This window comes from Hyperoodon ampullatus, assembly GCF_949752795.1.
Source record: "Hyperoodon ampullatus genome assembly, chromosome: 3".
NCBI classification, from domain to species: Eukaryota; Metazoa; Chordata; class Mammalia; order Artiodactyla; family Ziphiidae; genus Hyperoodon; species Hyperoodon ampullatus.
This window is the reverse complement of record NC_136916.1, coordinates 20,111,739-20,135,096: the sequence shown is the minus strand read 5'-3', so window position 1 is coordinate 20,135,096 and position 23,358 is coordinate 20,111,739. Positions and strand designations below refer to the sequence as shown.

The window sequence follows — 23,358 nt, the reverse complement described above, 5'->3', positions numbered from 1 at the left end:
CCTGTTGCAGAGCACAGGCTCCGGACACGCAGGCTCAGCGGCCATGGTTCACGGGCCTAGCTGCTCTGCGGCACGTGGGATCTTCCCGGACTGGGGCACGAACCCGTGTCCCCTGCATCGGCAGGCAGACTCTCAACCACTGCGCCACCAGGGAAGCCCTAGTCTTTTTTTTTTTTCGGCCTCGCTGTGCAGCATGCAGGATCTTAGTTCCCTGACCAAGGATCAAACCCATGCCCCCTGCATTGGGAGGTGCCCACTGCATTGGGAGCACAGAGTCTGAAGCACTGGACTGCCAGCTAAGTCCCAGCTTTAGTCTTTTTCATAATGCCTACCAGTTGTCCTAAAAGGTACCATCTTTGTTGAGAGGAATGACCGAGTTAGTGGGATGGATCATGTACATTAACTTTTGGTATTGGCAAAATGAATCAAAGGACAAACCCTACTGAAAATGGGCACAAGACATCCTCCCACATCCAAGGTGACATAGAGAAATGGGAGGAGGTATGGTCAAAGTTACGGTGCCTCCCTCCTCCTCTTTGACCTTCATCAGCCTTCTTTCTTAATATGTTTATCTTGGCCAAATATCAATGCCTGCATAGGATGACTACCTCATTTACTAAGATTTTCACTGTAGTAAGGCTTTGAAGAGATATTGGATTTGCTTGTAGTAACCTTTTTGGATGGCAGCAGTTTCACTAGTTAAAATTTGACCTGTGATAAGTGTCCTTTGTAGCTGGCTATTAGTAAAACAGCTTGTACTTTAACCTCTGTATACCTCAACTTCCAAGTAAACTTGAATTTATTTATCAACAATCCTAATTTAAAATGGAGGTGGGTTTCCATATACATTTTAGAATTATTTGTTCTAGTTCTGTGAAAAAAGCCATTGGTATTTTGATAGGAATTGCACTGAATTTGTAGATTGTCTTGGGAGGTATGGTCATTTTAACAATATTAATTCTTCCAGTCCAAGGCCATGGTATATCTTTCCATCTGTTTGTGTCATCTTCCATTTCTTTCATCAGTGTCTTATACTTTTCTGAGTATATGTCTTTTACCTCCTTAGGTAGATTTATTCCTAGGTATTTTATTCTTTTTGGTATGGCACTAAATGGGGTTGTTTCCTTAATTGAGCTTTCTGATAGTTCGTTGTTAGTATATAGAAATGCAACAGCTTAGGACCAGTGATTCATAGGCATGAATTTCATTATGAAGGATTTGGGTTATTAAAAAATGGCAGAATTTAGAGACCATTAGGAGATGGGAGCTGTAAGATTCCAAACAGTGCTTAGTGGTTACTGATCTTGGTGATCAGCTTTAGTAGTTGAAGTGAGGTTGCAGGTATGTTGCATATTAGAAATAATAGGAGCCTTGGGAATTCCCTGGCAGTCCAGTTGTTAGGACTCGGCACTTTCACTGCTGGGGCCTGGGTTCGGTCCCGGGTCAGGGAACTAAGATCTCACAAGCAGCGTGGTGCGGACAAAAAAAAAAAAAAAAAAAGAAATAATAGAAGTCTTTACTGGAGGTATAGGAAAAACAGTCGGGGAAAATCTTATTGCATTAGAGATTTTCAAAAAAATTTTAGATGATTTTTTAAATGTTTCAATGACTTCTAGTTATCTCATCCTGTTTGCTGTAGGCCCTGGACTTTCTTTCCTTTTCAATTTTTGTTATGGTATAGTGGGTAAAACACTGGATTAAAATCAAGCACACCTGAGTACAAATAGTTCAAATTCCAGCTTCTTCATTACCAGTGTCACCTTCTGCAAGTCACTTAACGTGTTTGGGCCTCAGTTAACTCTTCTGCAGATAAGGGCACCTATTTCAGGGCTGTTACAGGATTAGATAAAATGACGTATGTGAAAAATCCAACACAACGTGTAGCACAAGTTAGTACTCACTAAATGGTCACTATCATTTATTATCAATCTGTGACTGTTGCTTACCTATCTCGGCAATGATGTAAGAAAGGAATCTCAAAAAAAAAGGAAAGGACCAGAACAAGGTTTCTATTTAAAGTTTGGTTTTTTGCAAGAAAGAACTATCTGGCAAAATAAATTTAGCTTATAAAGATATCATGTTTGAGATGGGAAGAGAAGATAGGATGTAAAATGAACTCAGCTGCACGGCCTAGGTATGAGTTTGTTGTACAGAATTCATAATAATAGTATTCTGGTACCAAGTCTTGCCTTTTGATATGGTTATCTATGAAGTTCCTAAGTTGAAGCTGGTGGCAGCTGTCTCTTTTTTTCTATAAATTTCTGTTGTTTATTTATTTATTTATGTATTTGGCTACATTGGGTCTTTGTTGCTGTGCGCGGGCTTTCTCTAGTTGCGGCGTGCGGGCTTCTCATTGCAGTGGTTTCTCTTGTTGCGGAGCACGGGCTCTAGGGCGCGCGGGCTTCAGTAGCTGTGGTGTGCAGGCTCAGTAGTTGTGGCTCGCGGGCTCTAGAGCGCAGGCTCAGTAATTGGGGAGCACGGGCTTAGTTGTTCCTCGGCATGTGGGATCTTCCAGGACCAGGGATCGAACCCGTGTCCCCTGCATTGGCAGTTGGGTTCTTAACCACTGTGCCACCAGGGAAGTCCCCGTCTCATTTTAATAGGGCCTAAGAGGGGACTTCCCTGGCGGTCCAGTAGTTAAGACTGCACGCTTCCATTGCAAGGGACGTGGTTTCAATCCCTGGTCAGGGAACTAAGATCCCACATGCCGCACAGCGCGACCAAAAAAAAATAATAATAATAATAGGGCTTATGGGACTCCAAGTATGGAGTTCTCTTTCTTGGAGTCTTCAGTGTTTTTATAGATAGCCAATGTTCCCACTTGCTCTAAGCATATGCTGACTTGAATGCAAAGAGACTGTGGATTGGATCTAGATATTTTGGGGGGAGGCTGTTTATGACCAGATGATGAAAGAGAACTGTACTGACTTACAGTTGAAGTACTAAGTTTAGTTTAGGTTTTCTGTCAGTGTACTTTATGCTGGTTAATATGAACACATTTCTTTCTGAAAATAAAATACTATTCAACACTATCCAGTGCCCCCACCGTGTTTGCTTACAGCAGAGAATAAAGTGATGGAGATATCCCTATCATAATGTTTTTTGTTTGTTTGTTTGTTTTGGCTGCACGGCACATGGGATCTTAGTTCCCTGACCAGGGATTGAACCTGCACCCCCTGCATTGTAAGCACAGAGTCTTAACCACTGGACCGCCAGGGAAGTCCCTCAAAATGTTTTTTTACTCTTGTTTTAGCTAAGGTTCTTTTGGTCACAAGCAGCAGAAACCAACTCTGGCTAGCTTAAGCAAAGGGGGGACTTTATTTGAAGGGTACAAGGTTATCTTCGAGAGCTGAAAAACGTTTCAAGTAATCAAGAAGGGAGTGAACCAAAGCTAACTCTGGGAATATTGGCAGAGGCTGTGTGTGGCCCAATAAGGCACAGCTGTTAAGGTACTTAGCTCCTGTGTCACCCATTATGTGTTGGGGGTTCTCAAGACCACCCCACATTTAGAGAATCTCCAGAAGGGACTCATGGCACTCAGTCTATAGTTGTACTCATGGCTAAGGTTTATTGCAGTGATGTGATAAGGACGCACAGCGGGACCATAATGGAAAAGGCACAGGAAGAGTCTGGAGGACCTTTGTGCAGGCTTCCTTCTGCGTTCTCCCATGAGGCGTCACACGGAATGCACTCCTCTTCAAGAAACACAGCAACATGTGTGCAATGTTCCTGCACAGGGAATCCTATTAGAGACTCGGCACCCAGGGTTTTTATTGGGAGAGGTTCGTATAAGCACCCTCTGCATGTGCCAAAATCCCAGACTCCAAGAAGGAAAGCAGGTGTTCAGCCTAAACTACCTTGTTCTCCCAAACAGTCGAGGCACAGTGGATCACCCTTATCAGTTAGGAACAGGTGAGGCCATTCCTGAAATTCAAGTTCCCAGGCAGCAACCAAGAGCATAAACCTTGCAAGCAGGCTTTTCTAAGGGTAGCAGTCTCACGCTCACTCTTCTCATATCTTTTAATTCCAAGTCTCAAATTCTGGGAAGATTGAATCTCACCCACCTTGACTCAGGTGTCTTTGGAATCCATTGACTCTTTGGGAGGCAAAGTGGAGCAATAGAGACATGGCCCTGGAACCCACCCTCTGGGATGGGAGGGTACAGTTCTCAGAAGAGAAGGACCCAAAGTGATCAGGAGGGATCCACTGCAGCCCTCGTACGGCATGTTTGAGGGCTCTGGAAACCTTTGATCAGGAGGGTTCTGTGATGCCATTACAACACAGTGAATTTCAGGACTTCATTCATTCAAGTAATAACAAATATCTCTTGAGCATCTACTATGTGCCATTCTCCTGAGTCAGAAGCACGCCTCCAGTATTTTCCATTTTATTTGGAAGAAGAGCGTATATATCTGCTACTGTCGTTTGCCCTATTCTCTCTGGCTTCTTAGGAATTTAAACATCCAATTAAATTCCTCTGAACTTTCATAGATATCGTGAGCACTGAGTCATTTAGTCAGTATTATGCCTCAGGTGAAGGGATTCATTTTTCTCTTACAGTAATCCTTTGATTTATACAGTAACGGAGTTTTTTTGTGAAGAAGATATGTATTCTATTGCTGTGATCGCATCCATTTAAATCTTTTAATTTCATTAAAGTAATCCAGCTGAAGCAATTTTATCCAATGCATTCGACACTGAAACTTGGTCAGTTAATTTAACAAAAAATCATTAAATCAAGGATTATCATAACGAAATGAGAGGTGTTATACGTATTTTAACTCAAGTATGTTTATTTTTGGTTTTGTATATGCAAATCTTTAAAGTGAAGAGCACTTATGAAAGCAATCTGAGTGCGGAATCTCCTAGATTTTTATAATGTCTCCCCTAATGTTTACTTTTCCCCATAGCAACAGCCTTAGGAACAAATATAATTTACTCTTACAAGCATATAGTCAACTGTTGAGGACAGTGGAGAGAATCTGATCATCAGAAGCTTTCAGGGTGTATTTAAGTCAGTTAAATGGATACAATTTAAAGAGCTCTGGGAATTTCCTGGAGGTCCAGAGATTAGGACTGGGTGCTTTCACTGCCTTGGGCCTGGGTTTGATTTCTGGTCGGGGAACTAAGATCCCATAAGCCTCATGGCGTGGCCAAAAATAAATAAATAAATAAAGAGCTCTACTGGACGTGTTCATTACAGAAAACTTAGAAACTATGGTAAGCAAGAAAAAAATTTGGAATTTTTTTTTTTTTTTGGCTGCGTTGGGTCTGCGTTGCTGTGTGTGGGCTTTCTCTCTAGCTGCGGCGAGCCGGGGCTACTCTTTGTTGTGGTGCACGGGCTTCTCATTGCAGTGGCTTCTCTTGCTGTGGAGTATGGGCTCTAGGCTTAAGAGCTTCAGTAGTTGTGGCTCGAGGGCTCTAGAGCACAGGCTCAGTAGTTGTGCCGCACGGGCTTAGTTGCTCTGTGGCATGTGGGATCTTCCCGGACCAGGGCTCAAACCCATGTCCCCTGTATTGGCAGGCGGATTCTTAACCACTGCGCCACCAGGGAAGTCCCAAAATTAGGAATTTTGACATAGGATCATCACTAAGTTTTTGGTCTATTTCCTTTATATATGTGGAATATACACATGCAAATGCAGAGACATATATGAAGCATATAGATACTAATATGCTAGATATACTATATAATGAAATATATATTATACACACATTTTAACAAAAATCAGGCTTATGCTATATATAGTGTCTTTTAGTCTTTTTTCATCTAAACAAACTGACGCTTTTCCAGTAAACATTCTCCTACAGCATTATCTTGTGATGACTTTTGGCCAGTGGGGATTAGTTATCAACACTGTGGCATGTCCCTCAGAGGACCAGGGGTTTGTAGAGAGTTAGAGGACTAACTACAGGGAAATGTCAGTGAGGAATGAGGAGGCATTGACTCCACTTTCAGTACTGGAGGGATGTGTGTGTGGGTGATGAGTAACTTCACCTTCCACTGGTGTCCTCAGGGGAAAGCAGATTCCCGTGACGACAGGAGTATAAACAATTGTTTAGGGAAGAGGTGAAGAAGGTAGGGAGATCTGTTAAGCATGGAACAGAATTCCAGAGGTCATAATGGAAGGATCTGGGAGACAGAGAGGGAAGAGATATGGGACTGGGTCTGGTAGAAGAAACCAGAGCAGTGAAATGAGGGTCTGAGAGAAAATAGATGGTCAGGATGGGTGGAAGATGTGCCCCAAGGTGGGAGGGGAATAGTCCTCTCTCTCTGGCTCTTCCAGAATAGTAGGTGCCACATGTTCTTTGGGGTGAGCAGCATCCTTTTGTCCCAACTCCCCCATCAGTGTTCTAGAGTATCATTAAAAACTTGGCTTTTCAGTTAGAAATTTCAGGTAGAAATTGAAGCAGTGATCCCTGAGCTGATGTGGTTCACTAAAGAGAATGTTTTCAAAAGAGAGCTAGTAGAAGACTTCCCTGGTGGTCCAGTGGTTAAGACTCTACGCTTCCATTGCAGGAGGCGTAGGTTCAATCCCTGGTCAGGGAACTAAGATCCCACGTGCTGTGTGGCATGGCCAAAAGTTTAAAAAAAATAAAGCATTAAAAAAAAGAGGGCTAGTAGATTGTGGTGAGAATGGTGATGATAACCCTATATATTTACCATTGGACTTACCCCACTAAGGATATAGTTTTGCAGATGATATTGGAAGTCGTGGATGAGATCACCTAGAGAGAAAGTAGATTGAGAAGAAGACCCTGGGCAGACCTGGGGAGAACCAATATTTTAGAGGTGGACAAAGAGGAGGATCCCCTAACCCCCTTCTCGCCCAGCAAAAGTGATTGAGGTTGAGTAGCCAGCGAGTTAGGAGGAAATCCAGGATCTTGCAATGCCAGAGAGCCCAGGGAAGCAACTGTCTTTAAGGAGGAGTGGCCAACAGGGACAATGCTTTAGACAGATATATCTGTCTATATTTTAGCCAGAAATATGAAGGTGTCCTACTTCATAACCAGAATAGAGACTATAGCAAAATTATATATGACGCCTCCAGCTTGAAATCAGTTCATTTACTGGGATTGTTTGATGAGTTTATTAGACATAGTGTGGATCCCCTTAACTGCTGGATTTGTGCCAACACATCCTACATATTCATATGAATATTGAATGCACGTTCAACACACCTCAGTTCTTTCCTCTAAGCCTGTGACAAGAGATACGCTGTGCAGTACGCTGAATACAAACCCCAGCACATAAACATGTAGCTCTGAAATCATTGTATGGCAACACACATTCATAAAATGGTCATTAAGTATTTCAAAATATGCTAACAATTTTCTTTGGGTTCTGAAAATAAAAATGCAAATTTTGTAATGTACAGAAAATGTGTGCCCTTCATAGTGGATTTGCTCATCTTCAGAGATTTGTGCTTGATTTGTATAATACGACCTTGAAGGTTAATCGACTGTGGGCTTGAAGGATTTTCTTCCAAATTTTAGAAGGGCTTTCCTGTGGGAAAGGGAAGAAAAGCAGCTTCTGGCTCAATATAAAATCATCTAAGATAGAATTGGATTCATTGAAAGATAATGATTCCCCCTTGAGTAGAGACTGGGGAATTACTCATTTAAGCCTGTACAAACGGGATTAAAATTTTTTTTTCATTATTGGAGTAACAAGATAATTTCTAAGGTCTTTTCCTACTGTACGATTTCATGAGTGTATGTACCTGGGGTCTTTAAGAAATAAGGAAGGCTGGGACTTCCCTGATAGTGCAGTGGTTAAGAATCCGCCTGCCAATGCAGGGGACACGGGTTCTAGCCCTGGTCCGGGAAGTTCCCACATGCCGCAGAGCAACTAAGCCTGTACGCCACAACTACTGAGCCTGCGAGCCGCAACTACTGAGCCTGCCTGCCACAACTACTGAAGCCCGCGCACCTAGCGCCCGTGCTCTGCAACAAGAGAAGCCACGGAAGTGAGAAGCCCGCGCACCCCAACGAAGAGTAGACCCCTCTCACAGCAACTAGAGAAAGCCCGCGCACAGCAACGCAGACCCGATGCAGCCAAAAATAAAATAAATAAATGTATTAAAAAAAGAAATAAAATAAGGAAGGAAATGTAACATTGATTTTGTAGTTCAAATTGTCTGTATTTCTAATGTATGATATAAAAAATCTCAAATAATAATTAAGAGGACTATAATTATCCATAATCTCAGCATTTTAACAGTTATTTTCAATTTGGGGTGTTTCCTTTTAATATCTATCCTCGTGCGTAATTAGTTTCACAAATGTGCACTTATAGTTCTGTTTCCTTTTTGTATTTTTCAGTGACTTTTGCTCTCAGGAGATAAATTTAAGGAAATAAGTGTGTTTTCCTGGAGTCCGTTAGTTTTTAATCCTGAAAACCACTGGCAGCTGTGGTGGGTAGGAGCCGTGTGTTTAAAACTGTCCAAGGCCACAGAGGCTTCTTTGAAAAACTGATTTTGCAGCTTGTGGGCATTTCCTAAACTATATTGTTCTATTGTTTTTTTCCCCTGAATTAGTGGACCATGGCCTTGCCAGGTTGGTGACGGTGTATTGTGAGCATGGCCATAAAGCTGCCAAAATCAACCCGCTCTTCACTGGCCAAGCCCTGCAGGAGAACGTGCCTGAAATCCAAGCCCTCGTGCAGACCCTGCAGGGACCCTTTAATACCGCAGGTAAAGCCCATCAACAGTGGACTATCCACGTGACAGTTAACTGCCAGTGAGGTGGGGCTCCTTTCTCTGTTCTTAAAGGACCCACATGCCCGCTGGAGCTGAGGCTTCCACGGGTGTGAGGAGACAGTGAGGGGCACATTCGAACACTGTCTGGGAGGAGCAGTGTTGGGGTTCTAGAATGGTCTTCTGATAGGGCCCGTTTCCTCTGTATTCAAATCATATATACAACGGCCAAAGGATACATGAAAAGGTGCTCAGCATCACTAAGCATCAGGGAAATGCAAATCAAACCACAATGAGCTATCACCTCACACCTGTTACAATGGCTATTGTCAAAAAAACCCCCCAAAGATGGATAAACAACACGGTCCTACTGTCAAGCACAGGGAACTATATTCAATATCCTGTGATAAACCATAATGGAAAAGAAAATGGAAAAGAATGTATATATATGTATAACTGAATCACTTTGCTGTACAGCAGAAATTAACACATTGTAAATCAACTATACTTCAATTAAAAAAAAAAACAAAGCCAAAGATACAAGTGTCGGCGAGGATGTAGAGAAAAAGGAACTCTTGTGCACTGTTGGTAGGAATGCAAGTTGGTGCAGCCACTATGGAAAACAGTATGGAAGATCCTCAAAAAATTAAAAATAGAACTACCATATGATCCAGCAATTCCATGTCTGGGTATAAATCTAAAGGAATCGAAATCACTATCTTAAAGAGATATCTGCAATCCCACGATCATCACAGCTTTGCCCAATCAGTATCAAAGATCTAACGTTTATTGTAAGAAACCATACACAATATAAAGAAAATGTTGGTTTGTTAAATTCATATTGTAGGCTTAGGCAAATGACTGATAATTGATTTGGTGCTGGGCCAATCACGTACTACAAACCTTTCTTTTCTCTGGCTGAGATTCAGGGAGATTTCCTTTTACCTTAGAATATTGCATTGCTATCAATATTAATTCACATTAAGACCAACTGTGCAATAATAGGCATTGCTTTATAGATATTAATAAGACTTGAACGTTTTGGTAGATAGATATTTCAGATAAAGGTAGTACATATGATTTGTAGCTATAAAGCAGATGAAAGGTAGTTTCACAATTTAGTAAATGACTATAGAATCAAAATTTGGCATAATGCCTCATGGCTCTGTTCGAGAGAAGGAAGATTTTTATTCCCTCTCCTTTTAGTACCTTATGGCCTTTGATCATATTTTTAGTTTTGCCTTTAGAAAAATCTAGATAACCCAAGTTACTTGGAATGAAATGCTCTGAATTTAAATAAGGATCTTGGTATGTTCTATAATTAGTTACATGGTTGATTATTCTTTAAAACGATCCCTTTGATTCCATTTCATAGGATTACTGAACATGGGGAAGGAGGAGGCTTCTCTTGAGGAAGTGGTAGCCTATCTCAACCAGATCTACTGTGGGCAGATTTCTATTGAAACCTCCCAACTTCAGAGCCAGGAGGAGAAAGAATGGTTTGCCAAGCGGTTTGAGGAACTGAAAAAGGAGGCATTTACCACAGAAGAGCGAAAATATCTGTCAAAACTAATGCTAGAATCTCAGGTATAAAAGTAGCAGCTAATATCAAAGAAATAGGCTGACTCATTTTCTACAAAGACATATAAATATTGAAGAGAGGGAGTTAAGACAGGAACTCTCTGAATGTAGCCCCATTTACCCCATGGCCTCAACACAAGGGGCAGTGTAACACATACCACTTTATTCTAAGTAGAAAAAAGTAGATCACCAAACAACAGAACTATTGGCTCTTCTCAGAGTCAATATGTTTTATGTATTTGTCTATTCCCTCTATAGAAGCCTGCAAAATCCTTAAGATCTTATTTCTCTTTTTATTACCTGAAGTGATAGAAAAAAAGGAACTGTACGTGGAGGAGGCTCTCAATACAGATTAATGGGATTGAATGTCTGTCAGGGCTGTGGTCAGGACTCGGGCATATCAAGATGACAAGAAACCTGTTCCCAATAATGTGGGTGGTTGGCTAGTTTGCAGCCCAGATGAAATGCTATTGTAGAGCCCTGTACTAAAACTCAAGTCATGGGAAAGGCCCGGCATTCTGAGGGGATTCCTGTTGGGGTGAGTTCTTCTACCACTCAGGTTGTTTTCTCTGCGTCCCTGCTGCTGTCTGGTGTCCTCGGCAGGGCTTTCCTGCCTGGCTGTGGGTGACTTCTGTGCATCTCTGCGGTCTGTAGTGAAGGAACCCTGTTGCAGCTGCTTGAAGTAGTGTGGGGTCTTCTTAAACGTGTTTGACTTTGACCCAAGTAGTTAGCTGTCCTGTAACTAATGCGTCTGATGTGGTGTTCCGTAGGAGCTTGACCACTTTTTGGCCACCAAGTTTGCCACAGTGAAGCGATACGGAGGCGAAGGAGCTGAAAGCATGATGGGCTTTTTCTACGAGCTGCTGAAAATGGCGGCCTACAGCGGGGTAACCGATGTCATTATTGGGATGCCACATAGAGGGAGGCTGAACTTATTGACAGGCCTTCTGCAGTTCCCTCCAGAGGTAAAAGACTTTCTATGTTTTCCACTATTCATGTACAATTGACTGTAAAAGAATAAAACCAATGGTAATAACTGCTTTTAGAAAACCGACTAAGCATATGAGCCATTTGTCCAGGAGACAGCTTAGTTAATTATTTTTTGATTTGAATTTTATTTTATTTGTTTATTTTTATACAGCAGGTTCTTATCAGTTATCTATTTTATACATATTAGTGTATATATGTCAATCCCAGTCTCTCAATTCATTCCCCCCCGCCTGCTCCCACTTTCCCCCCTTGGTGTCCATACGTTTGTTCTCTACATCTGTGTCTCTGTTTCTGCCTTGCAAACTGGTTCATCTGTACTGTTTTTCTAGATTCCACGTATATGTGTTAATATACGATATTTGTTTTTCTCTTTCTGACTTACTTCAGCTTAGTTAATTGATGAAACCTGTTGCTGTTGGATGGCCCTCTTCTTTTTCCTTTTGTTTGTTTATTCTTTTGGCCGTGCTACGTGGAATGTGGGATCTTAGGTCCCCAACCAGGGATCGAACCCATGCCCCCTGCTGTGGAAGCACAGAGTCTCAACCACTGGACCACCAGTGAAGTCCCTGGACCTGGCATTTAGGTTGATTTTCTGTATCAACTTACAGAGGTTCTTCACTCAGGAAAGTTAAAATTTAGTTTGTTTCCTACGGATGATGCAAACAGATAAACTCTGTTTTTCGGAAGCATGCTTCCCCTATTTCATAAAAATCATTCAAACAAACACAAAGATCTGTGCAATTTGATACAATTTTACCTTACAAAAAAGTCATTTTTACCTTCCACTTATTTGCAGCTTATAGTTAATAGATTGTATGAAACTAGTAACACACTGTTATCTCAAGAGACCCCTCTAAGTGAGTGGTTTTATGGGTTATTGGATCTTGGTGTTCCTGTTCTGTCCAACTCAGCTGCTCTGTAAGTCTCGAAAGACTTGAGGGTCAGGACGGAAGATTCGATGTCAGGGAGCATCAGAGGGACTCAATGTCTGATAAGGTTGTAGCCATTACGCATGGATAAACCTCATTACCGTTCTTGGCCGGGAGATTAAAAATAATTATAAACGTTCAAGGACCTTTCAAAGTTAGATGGAGTTAACGGAGCCTGTGGAAGGATGTGTTATCCTTGAGAATATTAGAAAAAACACATGGGAACCCTAGTATGCTGTTGGTGGGAATGTAAATTGGTGCAGCCCCTGCGGAAAACAGTATGGAGGTTCCTCAAAAAACTAGAAATAGAACCACCATATGACCCAGAAATTCCATTCCTGGGTATATATCTGAAGAAAATGAAAACACTAATTTGAAAAGATATATGCACCTCAATGTTCATAGCAGTATTATTTATAATAGCCAAGATACAGAAGCAGCCTAAGTGTCCATCAACAGATGAATGGATAAAGAAGATGTGGTATACACACACATGCACACACACACACAATGGAATACTACTCAGCCATAAAAAAGAATGAAAATTTGCCATTTGAAACAACATGGATGGACTTGCAGGGTATTGTGCTTAGTGAAATAAGCCACACAAAGATAAATACTGTATGTTGTCACTTACATGTGGAATCTAAAAAATAAAACAAACTAATGACTATAACAAAAAAGAAACAGACTCACTAAGAGAACAAACTAGTGGTTACCAGTGGGGAGAGGGAAGGAGGGAAGGACAGTATAGCAGTAGGGGATTGAGAGATACAAACTACTTTGTAAAAAATAAATAGGCTACAAGGATATATTGTACAACACAGAGAATATAGCCAATATTTTATAATAACTATAAACAGTATAATCTCTAAAAATTTTGAATCACCACGTTGTACACCTGAAATTTATATAATATTGTAAATCAACTCTACCTCAATTCTAAAAAAAATTTTTTTAATGAAAAAAATATATGTGATGTCATGTCTAGGGGCCAAGCTTTACCTTTATTATTCATACCTCAGTGTTTCTGATGCTAAGAGACTGGTAACCAGCTTTGAAAAGACACCTTAGAAAAGGTAGAATACGACAGAATAAAATAATGGACAGATGGAGACATGTGCTTAGGTACCTGCAGAAATTCTCTCTCTCTTTTTTTTTTTTTGGCCCGCTCCATGCGGCTTGCGGGATCTTAGTTCCCTGACCAGGGATGGAATCTGCGCCCTCGGCAGTGAAAGCGCAGAGTCCTAACCACTGGACTGCCAGGGAATTCCCTTGCAGAAGTTCTTAAACCAAAAATTGCATTCCTAAAATATCCCAGACAAAACAATTACTGAAAGACACAGAAATGATTATCAATGATCATATTTGTGAGAAACACATCCATCCCTATACTGTGTGAGTTTGTATGCTCCTATTTGCAGATAGGGCAATAAGAAGCTTTTGTGAACTGGAGAAGCTTTTGGGTCATTCAAACCTTTTGGCGAGTAGAGAATAACATGCTGTTTTTGGTAAATACCTTGGTTTGAGACCCAGATTTGTAGCCAAGGACCTTTAAACCATCTAGTTAATTTCTCTTGCTCATTCATTTTTTTTTTTTTTTTAAATCTCAAATTCCTAATTTATCCCTCCCTTTCCCCTTTGGTAACCATAAGATTGTTTTCTATGTCTGTGAGTCTTTTTCTGTTTTGTAAATAAGTTCATTTGTATCATTTTTTTTTCCCTTTTCTTTTTTTTTTTGGCCGTGCTGTGTGGCTTGCAGGATCTTAGTTCACAGGGACTGAACCTGGGCCCTTGGCAGTGAAAGAGCAGAGTCCTAATGACTGGACTGCCAGGGAATTCCTGTATCATTTTTTTAGATTCCACACATAAGTGATATCATATGATATTTGTCTTTTTCTGTCTGACTTATTTCACTTAGTATGATAATCTCTAGGTCCATCCATGTTGCTGCAAATGGCATTATTTTGCTCTTTTTTACGGCTGAGTAATATTCCAGTGTGTGTGTGTGCACACACACCATATGTTCTTTATCCATTCATCTGTCAATGGACGCTTAGGTTGCTTCTGTATATTGGCTATTGTAAATAGGGCTGCAATGAACGTTGGGGTGCGTGTACCTTTTCGAATTAGAGTTTTCTCTGGATATATGGATCATATGGCAACTCTGGCAACTCTATCAACTCTGTTTTTAGTTTTTTAGCTTCTTCATTTTTTTTTTTTTTTTTTTTTTTTTTTTGCGGTACACGGGCCTCTCACCGCTGTGGCCTCTCCCACTGCGGAGCACAGGCTCCAGACGCGCAGGCCCAGCGGCCATGGCTCACGGGCCCAGCCGCTCCGCGGCATGTGGGATCCTCCCGGACCGGGGCACGAACCCGTGTCCCCTGCATCGGCAGGCGGACTCTCAACCACTGCACCACTAGGGAAGCCCAGCTTCTTCATTTTTAAAATGGGTAGTAACATCTATGTCAGAAGACTGTGAAGATGAGGTGACAGAATGTATGCAGAGAAGTCCTTTGAGAATTGGACAATATAGTTTTTAAGATGCCACTTGCGCTAAGCAGTGTATGTCATCCCCTGACTAAATGGGATTAAATTCTTATTTGCCTCTCTACCTTTAACAAGAATAATACAAATTATTTTGGAAAATACATACTAACAGGTGCATTTAAGAAAAAATATTTTGCTTATTGCAAGGCAGAGGTATCTTACCATATGCATCGGGCTAGACTCTTCTGAAAGTGTTGGAACTTCATATGACTGAACATCTCCAAATAGTTCTGTGCATTCGAGCAGTTACAAGTGTGTGCTTATCTTTATTTATTTATTTATTTATTTAATCTGTGGCTGCGTTGGGTCTTCGTTGCTGCCTGTGGGCTTTCTCTAGTTGCGGCGAGGTGGGACTACTCTTCACTGCGGTGCGTGGGCTTCTCATTGCAGTGGCTTCTCTTGTTGCAGAGCACGGGCTCTAGGTGCATGGGCTTCAGTAGTTGTGGCACACGGGCTCAGTAATTGTGGCTTACGGGCTCTAGAGTGCAGGCTCAGTAGTTGTGACGCACAGGCTTAGTTGCTCTGTGGCATGTGGGATCTTCCCGGACCAGGGCTCGAACCCGTGTCCCCTGCATTGGCAGGCGGATTCTTAACCACTGTGCCACCAGGGAAGTTCCTATTGTGTGATTTTAAATGAACAACCTCTTCCCATTTTTTCTTGTACGTTTATTCGGCATAGCTGATGTTCCGTAAAATGCGAGGCTTAAGTGAATTTCCGGAAAATGTCTCAGCCGCTGGCGATGTCCTGTCTCACCTGACGTCCTCGGTTGACCTGGACTTCGGCGCGCACCATCCCCTCCACGTGACAATGCTGCCCAACCCCTCACACCTGGAAGCCGTTAACCCCGTGGCTGTTGGGAAGACTCGCGGGAGACAGCAGTCCAGGCGGGATGGGGACTACTCTCCAGACGGTTCGGCTCAGCCTGGGGACAAGGTCATTTGCTTACAGGTACTAGTAGCTTCAGGAAGTGAGGCCTGAGGTTGGGAAGACCAGGAAGTAAGAATGTCCAGGCTGGTAGTTACGACAGGAGATGGCAGATGTCCCAGATGAAATTGAGATGAACTTTTGGGAAAAGAAGATTTTTGGGGTTCTTTAAAAAATTAATAGCAGATGTGAGGTGTAGTCTCAAGGCAGCTGACTTTTATTTTTGACTGATTTTTAAAAATGTTTTTAATTAATTTTTTTCTTGGAGTATAGTTGATTTACAGTGTTGTGTTAGTTTCAGGTGTGTAGCAAAGTAAGTCAGTTATACATATACATATATCCACTCTTTTTAGATTCTATTCCCATATAGGTCATTACAATACAGTAGGTTCTTATTAGTTAACTATTTTATGTATAGTAGTGTGTATATGTCAATCCCAATCTCCCAATTTATCCCTCCCCGCTCAAGGCAACTGATGGAGGTCTTCACTGTGTTTTTCCTTTCTTGAGTTATGAATTAATTAAGGGATATAGACCGGCATACCTGCTACTGTTAAGAGGACAGATGTCATTACTTCTCTGAAATTATAACCCTCTTGGAAACGACGTGGTTATCCATCTGTCTAACAAGGCTGCAAGAGTCTGGATTTATTTTATTTGCTTCTTTATTTATTTTCCAATGAAGGTCTTTGGCATTAAGGCAAACAATACAAATTATATAATGGATTGCTTCCTCTGACCCCCACTTTTTGGTAGCCCAACAGGTATTCTTTTTTTTTTTTTTTTTTTTTTTTTTTTTGCGGTACGCGGGCCTCTCACTGTTGTGGCCTCTCCCGTTGCGGAGCACAGGCTCCGGACGCGCAGGCTCAGCGGCCATGGCTCACGGGCCCAGCCGCTCCGCGGCATATGGGATCCTCCCAGACCGGGGCACGAACCCGTATCCCCTGCATCGGCAGGCGGACTCTCAACCACTGCGCCACCAGGGAGGCCCCCAACAGGTATTCTTTAGAGGTTTAGATTGTGGGTCACATTTTTCTTCTGCAAGTATTCATTTAAATATGAACGTTTAGGGACTTCCCTGGTGGTCCAGTGGTTAAGACTCTGCGCTTCCACTGCAAGCCGCGAGGGTTCAGTCCCTGGTCGGGGAACTAAGATCCCACATACCACGCCAAAAAAGTAAAAACATAAATATGAACCTTTAACTACTGGATAACTACTGATTAATCCTGGATATCAGTAACTGAGTCTTCAAACCCAACGGAAATAAGTAAATCTACAAGGCAGTAGAATATTTGGCTACATATACAAATAACCACATTATCTTACTGTTAATTTTCCATGGGCCAGAAACTTGTAGTAAATAAATTGGGGGTAAGCAGAATTGGATTTGATTATGTTATAGTATTTCTAAGTAGAAATCTTCATCATTAGCCAGACATTCTCTTCACCTTTCGCTTGAATTCATGAGACTCTAAAATATTTCAGTCACTCACATTTTCCCAGTACATTAAGCTGATCTTGAGACTGATTTCTGAAGTAAGAGGTGAAAGTGGCATTTTCTTTAAAGTGATAAGAAACTGCCCTCTTTTCTCTACTTTGTGTTCCCGAAACATTTTGCCCTGCTGTGTCTGCCTGGGTCTTGCCTCACTCAAGTTCAAAATTCTAATTTATTGTGGGAACTTGAAATTTGGAGTCGATAAAATCATGGTGGATGAGACTCTGGATACTACTTTTGCCGTCTTCTGTTCATCCTTGTCCTGAATGTGGTGGAAGTGGATTGTCACATGTGATCCTCTGTGTGTGTCCAAGCCCCCTGCTGTGTTTGGCTGAGCAGTTTCCACTGCCCCCAGCATTCCTTGGGGCTTATGGACCCGACTTCTGCAAAGCTTTATGGGCATCATGGAGTGTTTTCTCTTCTAAGACAGGAAATAAAATTAGCAGATGACACATGGCTTTAGTGCCAAGAACCCTAAGACTATGATAAAACGACGCAAGTTATGAACAGATATTATGTTCTCAGCAATGCTTCTCCTGTAAACGCTATTGTAAAGGAGTGCAAGAGACACCCAGCTCTCTTCCTTGCTTTATTGGTCTCCTTTTACATCATTACCCCACAAGAAGTCCCATCAGCAAGGAGGCCAAAGGGTGTGGAGTGTTCAGATGCTAGGAACCCCTTGACCCTGTGTGGACCACCGTGCAGCTGAGGGTTGGACTTGACAGTGTAGCCCAGTGTAGAAAAGACAAGGATTCTGGAACCAAGAAGCACTGAGTTCAGATCCTGGCTTTGCTGCCTTCTAGCTTGGCGTGCTTGGTTCTGTTCCTCAGGTTCTCTGAATCTCAGAGGTCAATGGGAGTATGTTACATTCCTTATAGCGTTCTGAGGATTAAATGAGAAGATAGTAAGTTCCTTAACCCAGGCGGAGGGCTTGGAGGGGTGGGGAACTAAGTCAAAAAAATGGAGGCATCAGGACTTTCCTGGCAGTCCAGTGGTTAAGACTCCACGCTTCCAATGCAGGGGGCACGGGTTCCATCCCTGGTTTGGGAAATAAGATCCCGTGTGCCACGCAGCGTGGCCAAAAGAAAATGGAGGCATCACAGAAGGTCTAGTCCTTGGCACGTGAAATACGTACTCTTTCTGAACCTTGGTTTTCTCATCTGTGAAAAGAATAGTGGTGATTCCCTTACCTGGCCCCTACACCTGATTGTTGAATGGATCAATGGAGATAATGTACATAGCATTGTGGAGGTGATGTAAGGGTATGTTATCACTACGTCTGGATATTCCAAAACGTCAGTCATCCCTGTAGGCCCTAGCAATGGGAAGGTGTGGGCTGGAGATTTCGCTAAGCAAAACAGTGCTTCCTTTCTTAGCCAAAATGTTTTACCTATATACAAATTACTCTTTTAGGACGTCTTCACTGTCATTAAAAAAATCTGCTTCCAAGGATTCCTTCTTTTTATTTATTTATTTATTTTATTTATTTTTGGCTGTGTTGCGTCTTCATTGCTGCGTGCGGGCTTTCTCTAGTTATGGTGAGCGGGGGCTACTCTTCATTGCGGTGCACAGGCTTCTCATTGTGGTGGCTTCTCTTGCTGCACAACAGGGGCTCTAGGCACTCGGGCTTCAGTAGTTGTGGCTCGAGGGCTCTAGAGCGCAAGCTCAGTAGCTGTGGTGCACAGGCTTAGTTGCTCCGCGACATGTGGGATCTTCCCGGACCAGGGCTCGAACCCATGTCCCCCCCTTCATTGGCAGGCGGATTCTTAACCACTGTGCCACCAGGGAAGCCCAAGGATTCTTTCTTCATTCGTATTTAGGTCTTTTATTTCTGCTAGTATTAGAGCCACAATGGTTACCATATCAGGTCATTTTAATTAATTAATTAATTTATTTATTTATTTGGCCGCGCTGTGCAGCTTTCAGGATCTTAGTTCCCTGGTCAGGGATTGAACCCGGGCCATAGCAGTGAAAGCACCGAGTCCTAACCACTGGACCACCAGGGAATTCCCCATATCAGATCATTCTGTTCTTTAGCTGAGCATTTTGGCTGTTTATGATAGTAGCCTTTTATTTAATAACTTTTTAATTAAAATACATTTGTCATATAACATCATGTAAATTTAAGGTGTACAACATATACCTTATTGATATAACAGCCTTTTATACAGCATGAAGTCAGTGGAGCTCATACTTTCTCCTAAGGTCTGCAATTCCCTCATTATTTGCTTTCAAGTTTTCTAAAAAAAATTTACCCCCTTTTCTACCACCTTCTGTTTACCAGGTTTTTTTAAATTAATTTATTTTTTATTGAAGTATAGTTGATTTACAATGTTGTGTTAATTTCTGCTGTAAGCAAAATGATTCACTTATACACATATGTATACATTCTTTTAAAAATTCTTTTCCATTATGGTTTATCACAGGATATTGAATATAGTTCCCTGTGCTATACAGTCGGACCTTGTTGTCAGGTTTTGTGCTATTATGATCTAGCAGACTTCACAAGTTCTGGAAGAATAGCACATTTCAGCGATTCTCTTATAATAGTATTTTGCTCTTTCCCCAAAGCCTCCTTTCACTTGTGTATGATATACTTACCCCCCCATGCTCCTGTCTTTGCTGTCACATCATCCTCTTTTATGTTCACAGTGGTGGCTAATATACCCAGTGGGAATGAGGTGATGTGAGCTACACGCAGTCTCGTTTTGGGGGAAAATGATTGGGGAAGAGTGATAGTTCGAAGCTGTGCATTGGTCTTAGTGTCTTGCAGGCTGTTTTCACGATTGCTTTACTAGAGTTGAATTGCCTTCTACACCTCCAATCGCCCTTCCTTCTGTGGTGCTGCTGTGAACACTAGCGTGTTGATGGGGGTGTGAGAAGTGATGGGTATAGGTGATGACGTGGGGCGGAAGGAATAGGTCAACTGGTGGCGGCTGCAGGAGGAAAAGGGCTGATTTAGCATCTTTGAAAGCTGCTTGAGATCAGCCTAACCATTCTAGGAAATACTATAACTGGCAGATTTTTAGGAGGGCAGGGGACCAGTGAGAGCATGGTTGTTTTTATTCCTGTTACTATTTGAAAACCTAAATCTCTCCATCCCTTATGTTCATTTTCTTTTTTTCTCCCCCATGATCTAGGTTCACGGTGATGCTTCTTTCTGTGGTCAAGGGATTGTTCCTGAAACATTTACGCTCTCTAATATCCCGCATTTCAGAATTGGTGGGAGTGTCCATTTGATTGTCAATAACCAGCTGGGTTACACCACTCCTGCAGAAAGAGGAAGGTCTTCCTTATACTGTAGTGACATCGGTATGTAACACAGGGAAGAGTTGATGCTGTGGAGTCAGACAAGGAATTCCTGGAGAAACTTCTAGTTCACTCAGAACAGTGAGCCTCACTGCTGGTTCCATTTTAAATTTTGGATCAGATGTGGTCAGTGGTCACCAACAGTGTTGTTAATATTCCTTTAAAAGTCTGAGTGTGATCTTAAAATCCAAGGAAATAAAACAAGAGTAGAATTTAGAGGGTGCAACCTCAAAATGCTTAAGTATCTAGTTGAATGATCTGCTGGAATCCAGAGATAACACAATTAGTACAGCTAGAGCAATTGTCTTTAGGATATTCAGATTTGGAGTACCCAAGGTGACAGTCAAAAAGGATATGTTCAGCCAGTAAACTTGGCCAAGTGGTCTGGTTGGAAATCAGATGTGAAGAAGCAAAGTCAGCTTGTTTTAACCCATGGAAACTAGTAGTATTAAAAGAAACACAGGGCTTTTTATTATTCATTCCCTATGTCACAGAATTTCCAGAACTGTTAGACGGTAAGAACTGCTCTGTTTTTACGTCCAGAGCCTGGCCTGGATGCCTTTGGGGCTACCTATATGAATTTTTTGTCATTAGCTAGGTAGAGATTTGAAAATTCATTCTCAGTCTTCTCTTTGGAGAAAATCCATTGTTTTCTCGGATACATCCTTTCATGACCCTTTTATCTCAGGAAGAAAGATAATAGTCATGATGATAATAGTAAATACATATCAGTTATGATGTACCAGGCTCTGTTAAGCACTTTCTATTCATTAACTCCTTGCCTCTTTAGGACATCGCTGAGAGGTAAGAGCTATTATCCCAGCGTTACAGACAAGGAGACTGAGATTCATAACTTTACCAGGATCACACAGAGCTGGAACTTGAACTCATGCTTGTCACCTCGCCTCTAAAGTGCAGGTTCCTTTTTTTTTCTCATAAAGTGCGGGTTCGTTTTTTTTTTGGCCGCACCATGTGGCTTACAGGATCTCAATTCCCCGGCCTGGGATTGAACCCAGGCCATGGAAGTGAAAGCCCAGAATCCTAACCATTAGGCCACCAGGGAACTCCCAAAGTGCAGGTTCTTAACACCCAAGCCAAACTACCCCTAAAGACAAGGGCTGTCTCCCCGTGCGGGCAACAGGACTTGGGGGTAGGTTCATGGGTTGACTAGCCGGCCTCATCTCCAGCTTCTCTGTCTCAGGGAAGCTCGTGGGCTGCGCCATCATCCACGTCAATGGAGACAGCCCAGAGGAAGTGGTCCGGGCCACGCGACTGGCGTTTGAATACCAGCGCCAATTCCGGAAGGATGTGATTGTTGACTTGTTGTGCTACAGGCAGTGGGGCCACAACGAACTGGACGAGCCCTTCTTCACCAACCCGGTCATGTACCAGATCATCAGGTACAAGGATGAAACGTCATGCGATGTGCCCTTTCCCCCACAGTGCTCACATTATTATTTGTGTTAGACACTCTCCGGTAGGGCGACCAGCTTTCCCAGTGTGCCTGGGACATGAAACTTTCAATGCTCAAACTGGGACAGACCTGGACACACTGGGATGGTCATCCTATGGGTCGCAGGAAAGCGCCCCATGTTCTTCCAACTCTGCATATTTCCTCAATGAATAGACAAAGGGCGACTTCACCCCCTCACTTAGCAGAGGGAGGACTGAACAGAAGACGTAGGCAGAGCCTTGCCCGAAGCTGCTCAGTGCAACATTGACAGGAGCAGAAACAGAACCTCCGTGATTCACTTCTGCAAGCTATAGACGTGGACCTACTTTGTGCCTTGGCAAGAGGTTACATGATGGATTTTAACGAAGTTCAGAACTGCACTGTCCAATGTGGAAGCCTCGAGCTATAAATGGCTGTTGGACACTTGAAATGTGCCAACTCCTGAAGGAGATGTGCTGGGAGTGTAACCTATACACCAGACTTCAAAGACTTAGTGTGAAAAAAAGAGTGTAAATGATCTCGATAATAATTTTTATATCGATTAGGTATTGAAGGGACAATATTTTGGGTATATTGAGTTAAATCAATATATGATTAAAATTAATTCCACCTCTTGCACCTTTTCTAATGTGACCACAGGGAAATTTTAAATTACACATTGGCTTGCGTTATATTTCTGTGGGACAGCACCAAGTCAGAAGGTTCACATGATGGAGAGGAGTGTGTTACTTTGGGATTTCCTATTTATTTATGTATTTATTTATTTGGCTGCACCGGGTCTTGGTTGCGGCACGCAGGATCTAGTTCCCGGACCAGGGATCGAACCTGGGCCCCCTGCATTGGGAACACAGAGTCTTAGCCACTGGACCACCAGGGAAGTCCCAGGATTTCCTTTTCAGATGCTAGAAAGTAAAGTAGATCCCTCTTTCCTGCTTTATTTCCTCATAGACATAAATTAAAGCAGAGGAATAAACTTGATGATATTTTACGGGCCTTTCTGGTTGTGGGTAGCAGACTGCCCTTGGAAGAACAAATCTGGTTTCTCCATTTAGCTTTGAACTTAGCACCTGAATGACTTGATGTGACTCAGGACCCTGCTTTTAAAAATATATCCTGTCTACCTCTCACTTTTTTCAGGATTAAATATGATGATCAACGTGACCAGACTTGGAGGTTTAAAGTATTAAGCAAATGCAGAGTAGCATCATCGTTATTTCTATAGTTGTAAAACCCGGATGCTGAATAGTTACAGCCTTCTTCAAGCAACCTGAAACAGATGTCGGCAACTTTAGGTTCAATCCTTTTTGAAATAAAGGGATGCAGAATAGGTAGACAATATAAGTCAGCCTTGTAAATAACTGTCCAGAATTAACAGTTTGTAAGAAAACTCTACTACTCATTACTTCTGCCTGACTGTAGACAAAAGC

The 23,358-nt window shown here is 42.2% G+C and overlaps 1 protein-coding gene across 1 annotated transcript in view; it reads left to right on the top strand.

Moving 5' to 3' along the window:
- Positions 1-23,358, top strand: part of DHTKD1 (dehydrogenase E1 and transketolase domain containing 1) — a gene marked incomplete at both ends in the record, with an annotated part of 51,673 nt that overhangs the window by 5,988 nt on the left and 22,327 nt on the right. Inside the window, 6 exons of the mRNA XM_079700853.1 lie at positions 8,541-8,696; positions 10,075-10,286; positions 11,051-11,245; positions 15,429-15,698; positions 20,310-20,481; positions 21,680-21,878. Of these exons, the coding sequence (XP_079556979.1) occupies positions 8,541-8,696; positions 10,075-10,286; positions 11,051-11,245; positions 15,429-15,698; positions 20,310-20,481; positions 21,680-21,878 (1,204 nt within the window). The remainder of the gene's footprint in view (positions 1-8,540; positions 8,697-10,074; positions 10,287-11,050; positions 11,246-15,428; positions 15,699-20,309; positions 20,482-21,679; positions 21,879-23,358) is intronic.